Genomic DNA, 10,067 nt, shown 5'->3' with positions numbered 1-10,067 from the left:
ATTAATAATTAAAGTCTAGGAAAAAAGTGTAAGTTTGTTTCTGGAAGTAGCATGTTCTCAGAAATAGGCAGCTAGCCTAAGCCTAATTCTTGTACAAAGCAATTTGTTGTTTTTACAGAAAGAGCAGCATTTTTGTATAATTAAATTTTTGAGTAGTGGCAAGTTCTGGCAGCTAGCCTAAGCCTACCAATTTTATTTATTTTACTACAGTTTTATTAGTTTAATGTAGTGTTCTGAGTGTCGGTTGTGTTTGTACAAGTTAAAAACGTGCAAGAATAAATAAATCAGACATGTTGTCTTGGATTTACCTTTGTGTGTTTACATTATTGCAATATGTTGATACAACCTTTACAATTATCATATCTTTATAAATGTACTCTGCTTTCATGCCAGCAGACCGGAGTAGCTCGTTTTGAATCGAGATTCATTTTTGAATCGGAAAATAATCGTTTTTTAATCGAATCGCTGGAAACTGAAAGAATCGGGAAAACATCTAATCATGACCCCAAGAATCAATTCTGAATGGAATCGTGGGATTGCCAATGATTCACAGCCCTAATAGCTACTGTCAAAATCTGTAATGAGAAAATTATTGTTCATTCAAATACAGTGCTACTCGTCTCCAAAAGAACAATTGAGTGTAAGTGGTTGCCCATGCTAAGTATTTACTCTGGACATGGTTGCTGAATTAGGGTGATGTAAGAGTTGTGTACCAACATGTCACGTAGGGCTACGCCCCCCTCTCCTAGCTGTCACTCCAGTTTCCCTGTTCCTCGTGGTGGTGGGAAGATGTCATGGTGGTTAGATGATATTTTCATTTGACCCAACAGCTCTGTAATGTCCCGGAAAGACACTGGGGTGAAAACAGACCATGTTACAGAAGTCAGAGGAGAAAAAGCCAAACAGTGGAAAGGTGAGGGTGAAATATGAAATATTTGATTCTAGCATTTTTAAGCATCTCATTAAAATAACTAATCAGGTCTTTTAGATAGAGTCTGTGAACCTCCAGTTTAGTGCTCTTCCATTGTCGCTCCACCTTTCTACACATTCTCCTCATACTAAGAATTTCCTTATTAATCCAGGGACAAGCTGTACGCTGAATGGTGTTCTGTTTCATGGGTGCAATTTTGTCTAAAATATCTACACAGAGAGTATTGAAACATGTTGCAAAAGATTCCACACTTTCATTATTAAAATCTAAAGAGGCCGAATCAAAAAGAGAGCAAAAAGCTTCAGAAGTGTGATTATTTATGATACGCCTTTTAAACAGACGCATGGGGAGAACTGAATCGGTATTACAAGACACATTATAGTAAATGCAGTTGTGGTCACTTAAAAATATATCCTCCACACAAACATCATTCACAGTGAGGCCAAGAGAGAAAACCAAGTCCAATGTGTGGCCTTTTTATAAGTGGGGGCACACACATGCTGAATAAAATTAAACGAGTTGTAATGGATAAAAGATCAGTAGTTGCCTTACAGGAATCATCATCAATGTGAAGATTAAAGTCACCTAATGTTAACACATTCTCCAGCTTAATAATAGAAGAAAGTAGCTCGGTTATTTCAGATAAAAACTCATTGGATGAACCAGGAGGACGATAAATTAAAATACAATAAAATATATTAACGAAGCCAACTTTGATTATTTGAAGCTCAAACGCTGAGAAAGAGGATGAACTTACAATTCTACATGGATACCGGTCTTTAAACACGGTTGCTAAGCCACCGCCCCGATGCGCTTCGCGGGGTGTTCCCAGCACCGAACAGTTTCCTGGACAGAGTTCCTGTAGATGAACATAATCCAGATCCTGCTGCCATGTTTCAGTTAAAAACATAAAGTCGAGAGACTCCTTAATAAAAATGTCATTTAAAGCAAAAGACTTGTTGCTGATGGAGCGCGCATTGAAGAGCGCCATGCGCAGCGATGACAGCTCTGTTTTCTTAGTATCTATCAGCGGCATGCTGGTTAAATTTCGGACATCAGAAAGTTAATTCTGATGAAAAAATCTCTGATGATAAACATAATGTCCTCCAGTGCAGGTTAAATGATCCACAGGTAACCGGGGTGTGGCACTCCATACTGCCGAAACTTCAGGTGACGTGTCAGTCTCCCAGCTGGAATCCGCTTTTAAGGGCTGAAGACAGCGAGAAATTCCCCATTTTTCAGCGAATAATCTGCGGTACTGCCTTAAACGACTACTGTAGCGACTACTACTCCTGACGGCTAGTCTCGCCCTTTAAGTGACACTGGGGGGGGGGTCGACTGCACGCGCCAGGGTTGCGCTATCAATAAAGTTTCCCTCCTCGGGATTTTTGGATTAAGCAGTTTCTGCCTCGGTTACCGAACCTGCTTCAATACAATGTTACTGTTAAAAATGCACTTCCAATAAAGTGAGTATTGGAAAATTTTATTTTGCTGCTGAATGTAACTACTAAAGTAGCTTGTAATCTAACGTAGTTACTTTTAAAATCAAGTAATATGTAACGTAACTAAGTTACTTTTAAAAGGAGTAATCAGTAATCAGATTACTTTCTCAAGGTAACTTAGCCATCACTGTTGATGTATGCATTAGGCATTCAGGTGAGCAGCAAACAAATGGAGGTGGCAGCCTTCCTCTGAAGCTACTCCAATAGTCACAACCGACTATTAACGATTTATTAATCGCCACCAACGCATCCCGACCATAAACACGGGAAGTGTTTAAGTTTATATTTAAACCATTAAAAAATAAATAAACAAGACATATTAGCGCAGGAGATAAACTGCATAGGGGGGAAAGAACGGCATAGCCAAACACAGGCGCCATCTTGTCCCGCCCCGTCCGCCGCAGTGCTTGACGAGGTATCTCGACTTGTCTTGTCATAGTGCCTTGTCTCCCTTGGTCTGGTCCCTTGTCCTGTCTGCCTTTTGCGTGCCCCGGAGTTGCACGCTTTGAGGGGGGGTTCTGTCACGTAGGGCTACGCCCCCCTCTCCTAGCGGTCACTCCGGTTTCCCTGTTCCTCGTGTCTGTGTTGTTCCCTGCTCCTTGATCCCGCCCTACTTGTCTGTCTCCATGGTTTCCCCTCATCTGCCACACCTGTGTCATCAGTGTTATCACCTGTTCCTAGTTTAGTTCAATGTATTAATAGTCCCAGTGTCTCCCATGTCTGGTATCGGTTATTTTGTGCAATTTATGTATCTCTGTTCAACTTCTCTGGCTCTGTATTCATGTTTCCCTGTTTGTTCCAGCCTGTTCCATTTTCCCTGCATGGTTTTGTGAGTACTCCTTTTGTTAGTATATCATTGCTTGTTCAATGTTCGGACTCCATGAATGATCTGACCCATGTTATCCTTTTCGACCCTGAATTTGGAATTTCCCTTAATAAATCTCACTCTCCTCAGCGTTTGTGTCCGCCTCCAAGTTCTGCAACGCGCAGATTGTTACACAACAGTGCAGTGATGCAGAGTAATTCTCAGTCTTTGTTACCATGGATCATCAATAAGAAACATTTAATGACATTTAACATCTATTGCACTTATTATTATAAATAGTTAAATAATGTGCACCATATAGACAAATTTATGCTCTGATAAAATACAAAATTGTACATTAGTGAATGTACATGATAAGGGCTATTAAAGAGCATTAAAAAAATACTCATGTATATATGCCATACATTTACATTTTATGGCATTTGGCAGGCACCCTTATCCAGAGTGACTTACATTTTTATCCAAGTGAGCAATTAAGGGTTAAGGGGCTTGCTCAGGGACACCTCAGTCATGGCCTCAGGACTGGGAATCGAACCCACGACCCTCCGGTCACAAGACCAGTTCAATAACCGCCAGGCCATGACTGCCCCACATACACGTTATGGAAAGCTTGAGGCCATGTATTAACCCCATGAACCTATTTTATTTTTTCTAAGATTTATAGCTGGCATTATAGGCACAACAGCACATATACTGCTTACAATACTGAAATGTAAAGGGTTTTGTTATTTGCTAATTAATATAACACCATTATGTCATTTCATAGATAGTCTCTTGAGGATGGTGATGTTTCTGGGCTACACAGACTATATAAATGTCTGGTCTGCAGAATGAAATGGCTACAGTGTAAGCTGCCATGCTTCTCTTTATGATACTTTTAATGGTTCTGCTCACCCAGGCAGAAGAACCTGTCTGCTGGCTACAGAGTCACATGGAGCAGCCTGAACTTCAGCTAGATGGAGAACTCATCATTGGAGGCATTTTCTCATTTCGGACTGGTCAAGACAGCAACATAGACTCCTTTAAGATTATGCCAGAAACCCGCCCATGCAAGGAGTATGTATTTGTACTGTCGTTTTGCAATTGTTTTGACTTCAAATAATGTGATTAACAAATACTTATTATTTGCATAATTATACAAGCTGTTTCTGTTTCTCATCTGAAATAATCATCACTGTTCCTAACTGTCTACTTTCTTTCAAGTTTTAGTTTCAGAGAATTCCAGTTTGCACAGACAATGATATATGCTGTGGAAGAAATAAACAAAAATCCCAATATTCTGCCTGGAATTTCCCTGGGATACAAAATTTACAATAATTGTGGATCTATGGACATATTGAGGTCAGCACTGACCTTGGTGAGTGGGTATGAAAGTTCAAATACAAGAATAATGTGCAACTCGTTTAGCTCAAGAACCGTCCAGGCCATTATAGGACATTCTGGGTCAACACCAACAATGGGCATTGCGAGGACTGTTGGAAGTTTTCACATTCCAGTGGTAAGAAAAACCCATTTTCCATTTCAAAATTGTGAATACAATGTTCAAAACATTCACCATATATATAAGGGATATAACAGCTGTTTTCAAAGGCTTCATCATGCACTTTGCTCTGTGTTAAAACAGATCAGTCATTTTGCTACATGTGCTTGCCTGAGCAGCAGGAAAGAGTTCCCCTCCTTCTTCAGGACGATTCCCAGTGACTACTACCAGAGCAGAGCACTGGCACATCTAGTCAAACACTTTGGATGGACTTGGGTGGGGGTTTTAAGTAATGCTAACGACTATGGATTGAATGGCATTGCTATGTTTATTACGGCAGCTCGTGCAGAAGGTGTGTGCATTGAATACTCGGCAGCGTTTGAGAGCACAAGTTCACATCAAGAGATACTTCGAGTAGTGGACATTATCAAACACTCCACATCAAAGGTGATAATAGCCTTCATGTCCCACAGAGAGATTAAGGTTCTGGTTGAAGAATTACAAAAACAGAATATTACAGGGCTGCAGTGGATTGGCAGTGATGCCTGGATCACAGACAACTCCCTCACGGACAGCTTAGGACACACTTCTCTGATTGGTTCGATAGGTTTCACTGTGCCAAAGGCTAAAATTCCTGGATTGGAAACCTTTTTACAAGAAGTCAACCCCTCACAATTTCCCAACAGCAAGTTTATTAAAGACTTCTGGGAAAGTGTGTTTAACTGTTCCCTGCGTACAGTCATGGGTCAGAGGACATGTAACGGCTCTGAGCATTTAAAAGATGTAAAAAACCCTTTTACTGATGTGTCTGATTTGAGGTTCACCAACAATGTCTACAAGGCTGTTTATGCAGTAGGACATGCGTTGCACAATCTACTGTCATGTCCACAAAGCAGAGGTTCATTTTCTAATGTAACCTGTATTGCATTTCCCCAAATAAGTCCTTGGGAGGTAAGCCAGGTTAACATCCATTCAGAATGAAATGAGAAAAAACAGGAATGGTAAAATAGCCTAAAAAGTACATAAGAAATAAGACAGTAATATGCCATTGCATGTTTGTGTTCAAGGTTTCACAGTCCTTGCAGAATGTTAATTTCATCACACCTCAAGGAGAAAGTGTATTTTTTTATAAAAATGGAGATTCACCAGCAAGATATGAGTTGATCAACCTGCAACATGTTTCTGAAGGCACCATGAAAGTAGCAACAATAGGGTATTATGATGCATCTTTGCCTATAGGCCAGCAGTTGATTATGAATGGAATTCAAATTGTCTGGAAAGGGGAAAGCAAAATGGTAATATTTTGGTTTACGTGTCTTATTTGGCATGTAGGCTATATGAAAAATGGCTGATAAAGTCAAACTGAAGCATTTTTACCTGGGATCTGCAGGTTCCAGTGTCTGTGTGCAGTGAGAGTTGTCCCCCAGGTACAAGGAAGGCTGTACAGAAGGGAAGGCCTGCCTGCTGCTTTGACTGTATACCATGTGCAGAAGGAGAAATGAGCAACTCAACAGGTAGTAAAAAATACTATAAAAATTATTTCAACTAATCAAAATCAACCAAAAAGGACACCATTTAATAAGGATAGAATTACATTGTTAACATTCTTTAATTTTCTTTCCCTTTTAGATTCACTTAACTGCTTAAAGTGTCCCTTGCAATATTGGTCAAACACAAAAGGAGATGCCTGTATTCCAAAAGAAGTTGAATTCTTGTCATATGAGGAAATTATGGGGATAGTACTTCTTCTTTTTTCTCTGGTTGGGGTCTTTTTCACTATTCTAACCAAATGTATTTTCTATTGCTATAGAAATACTCCCATTGTCAGAGCCCACAACTCAGAGCTGAGCTTCCTGCTGCTCTTCTCTCTGACTCTGTGTTTCCTCTGTTCACTTACTTTCATTGGTCGGCCCTCTGAATGGTCCTGTATGCTGCGCCACACAGTGTTTGGGATCACCTTTGTTCTCTGCATCTCCTGTGTTCTGGGGAAAACAATAGTGGTGTTAATGGCCTTCAGGGCTACACTTCCAGGCAGTAATGTCATGAAATGGTTTGGGCCTCCACAGCAGAGACTCAGTGTGCTTGCCTTCACTCTCATACAGGTCATCATTTGTCTGCTTTGGTTAATATTATCTCCTCCATTCCCACATATGAATATGGATTATTACCAAGAAAAGATTATTCTAGAATGTAATTTGGGCTCATCCATAGGTTTCTGGGCGGTACTGGGTTATATTGGGCTGCTAGCTAGTTTATGTTTTATTTTAGCTTTTCTAGCACGCAAGCTGCCTGATAACTTTAATGAAGCCAAATTCATCACATTCAGCATGCTCATATTCTGTGCAGTTTGGATCACCTTTATTCCAGCTTATGTCAGTTCTCCTGGAAAATTCACTGTAGCTGTGGAGATATTTGCCATTTTGGCCTCAAGTTACGGTTTACTATTCTGTATTTTTGTACCAAAATGCTATGTGATTTTACTAAGACCTGAAATGAACACTAAAAAGCAAGTAATGGGGAAGACCTAAATTACATATGGTGGTTATATTGTACATGGTTCATGTCTAAATAAACACATTTGACCTGGGAACAAAGTGTCATTATTTTCATTATATGTGGGCTGATAGCTGACAAGACAGCAATGTCCTAACATGTGGAACATATTGTCCCAGTAGACATAATTACAAAAGATTTGACAGACAGAATTAAAAAACAAATTAGCATAGCAATAACCGAATACTTTTAGATTGTACTACTAATATCTAGTTTGGGCAACACTTTTAAAATCATAAGGTAATCTCTTTTCCTTCCATTCTAAGAATTACATTATTCCCTTTCTGGAGAAATTAGTAAGACAATTAATGAATACGTGAATTAAATACTGGAAACTGCATGCAGAGAATACAAAAATAATGAATGGTAATTACAACAACAACAATAATAATAAATTTGCTTTGACTACAGTGCTTCATAATATGGATTTTACGTTTGCTGGGAAAAAAGTACGTCGTCCAGCGTTAGATGACCCATACTTCTTGTACTGCTCTAAGAAAGCTACCACCAAAAGCCGTCTGAAAATTGTATCAGTAAAAATATTTAGACATGTTCCACACAAGGCTGATGCTTCAAATAGTGATTATGGATACATATACTCCTATGTACACATCTTCACAAGGCTGCAACCCATATGTACACATCTTCAGGAGGCTGCTACTTACTGTTTCATATACATATTAATGGCTGCAACAAGGCACTTGGAAGCAAATTCTCTGAAGCTCAAAGCCGCTTGTAATGTGCCACTGATAAGTATCACCAGACACTGGGTACATTCGGTGATGCTGTCAGGCCTGTAATGTAGCCATTTTCAGTCCCTGCTGGTTTAGGGGTCTTTTTGCCTTCATTAAGTGAAATGTATTCTCAGAGTGATTTAAGTCAGTTAATTCACTTGCTTAGTCAGACACATTTCAGTTTAGGCTATAGTCCATTTTGCTGTATGTTTTGGGCTGTTTATTCCAGCTTATTTCAGCTCTCCTGGAAAATTCACTGTAGCTGTGGAGATATTTGCTATTCTGGCCTCCAGTTTTGGTTTGTTATTCTGCATATTTCTCCCTAAGTGTTACATTATTATACTGAACCCAGAGAAAAACACTAAGCATCACATTATGGGTAAAACACATTTTAGGTAAATAAGCTGTACATGCAGTTATTATTACTGTAATTTGTTCATGTTTAAAGCATCAACCTCTGTAAATCATGCTTAATTATCACAGATGACAATTTACCTTTTCTCTAATTTCAAATAAACTTGTGTCTCTGCCTGGTCCCAGGCCCATTCAAACATATTTTCTTACATGTACGGTGGAGGACAAACACCAATTTGTATAATATGAATCTTAGACAGCACATACTAGAAGTCTTAAACAGCACATACTGAGGGTCGCAGAGAGATGAGGGACATTAGTCATGATATGCACAGAGAAAATGCTCACTACATTACAGCAAAGATGCTGTTTTATCTTTAAATTATTTATATTTTTTAAATGTAATTTAGATTTATGTTCAACAGAGAACACATTCATGTGTATAATGGCATAAATCCAAAATATTCCTCTAAACTACAAAAAGGATACACAATCTATAACGTGTGTGGATACCCAAATATCACGTGCACAGCAGTTGCACTGTCAGATGGGCAAAGGTCAATTTGTTGTCAAAACAGACATTTACATTTAGCAGACGCTGTGTCAAATTTACAATTTGCTCTCTCCAGAGCACACTAGTAGGCTGTACACACAAGCCCTAGCCCAGTGTCCAGGGAGCAGTTGGGGTTAAGTGCCTTGCTAAAGGGCAATTCAGTCATGGCCTAGGGCCTGGGAATCAAATCCACAACCCTCCAGGCAACTCAGCACCATCTACAGTGGAGTTTGCAAGTGTAATGGAGCAGTTTGATATTCAAATAGATTTGATTTCCTTTTTCTGGCATCTGAGTCAGAGGTAAAGTTTACACTGACTGGGAACATTTTGCCATATTGACTGTCATGATTAAAAAGCTGTACTCTCTTGAGAATTAAGCACAAAATGAGATTTAAAACAAATTCACTAAAATAATATCATTGGTGTTCTGTTTTTATATTTGCATCCAGTTCAATCATTTTGTTACTTGCCTGAGCAACTGAAAACAGTATGTCTCATCTTTAGAATGAGGTGTTACTTGTAAAATGACACTTGAAGAGAAATTGGACATACACTTACCACCAATTTTATTTGCAAATGTAACAGAAATTACTTTTGGAGGCAGTTAGTTCATCCTTCACCATCTTGCAACTAATTCTCAGTGATCATATTCTCACTGCAGTGATGTTGTTGACTGGATATATTTGGGTGGCAGACAGCACAATACATAAGTGATGATGCATGTAAAAACTCTAGCAAAACCGCAGGGCCTGATGCACTAATAACAACACAACACCCATAACTACGCTACCACTATAATCACTGTCACTGCTGTTCAGAATGAATCACCACCCAAGTACTATCCAGTCAGCAGTGGTCCAGTGATCAGAAACTGGGCAGTATTAAATGGCGTGGAGTGTAGCTGACAAATTGTGCAGGGCAACAGATGGCTACAGCCAGTAAATGAACACCTATAAATGCACTTGAGAGTGTAACTAATAAAGTGCCTATACATGTAGGTGCAAGGTAGGTGCTTTGATTAAATGGGCACAGAGTATAGACTACTGTTTAGTATAAGGCACGGCAGGGCCTCTGCAAGGACAGATTTGCAGGTTTGCCTCAATTAGACAGCTCTTTCATAGAGACAATGTTCTG

The 10,067-nt window shown here is 39.3% G+C and overlaps 1 protein-coding gene across 1 annotated transcript; it reads left to right on the top strand.

Annotated features, from left to right (window-relative positions):
- The first annotated feature begins 4,469 nt into the window (after window positions 1–4,469).
- Window positions 4,470–7,267, top strand: LOC143508880 (extracellular calcium-sensing receptor-like). Its single transcript, XM_076997480.1, has 5 exons — window positions 4,470–4,757; window positions 4,884–5,690; window positions 5,807–6,034; window positions 6,130–6,253; window positions 6,369–7,267. The coding sequence occupies exons 1-5, from the start codon at window positions 4,497–4,499 to the stop codon at window positions 7,265–7,267; spliced, it is 2,319 nt and encodes a 772-aa protein (XP_076853595.1). The 5' UTR covers window positions 4,470–4,496.
- Window positions 7,268–10,067: the final 2,800 nt, after the last annotated feature.

Source organism: Brachyhypopomus gauderio, chromosome 2 (assembly GCF_052324685.1).
Source record: "Brachyhypopomus gauderio isolate BG-103 chromosome 2, BGAUD_0.2, whole genome shotgun sequence".
NCBI classification, from domain to species: Eukaryota; Metazoa; Chordata; class Actinopteri; order Gymnotiformes; family Hypopomidae; genus Brachyhypopomus; species Brachyhypopomus gauderio.
The sequence above is the reverse complement of the archived record's forward strand: the minus strand, read 5'-3'. Positions and strand labels throughout refer to the sequence as shown.

Excerpts from the sequence above, each read along its gene's own strand:
- LOC143508880 (XM_076997480.1), top strand. The coding sequence starts at position 4,497 with ATGATATATGCTGTGGAAGAAATAAACAAAAATCCCAATATTCTGCCT. Across the intron at positions 4,758-4,883 it reads GAAGTTTTCACATTCCAGTG|ATCAGTCATTTTGCTACATG; the intron begins GTAAGAAAAACC and ends GTGTTAAAACAG. Across the intron at positions 6,254-6,368 it reads AGAAATGAGCAACTCAACAG|ATTCACTTAACTGCTTAAAG; the intron begins GTAGTAAAAAAT and ends TTTCCCTTTTAG.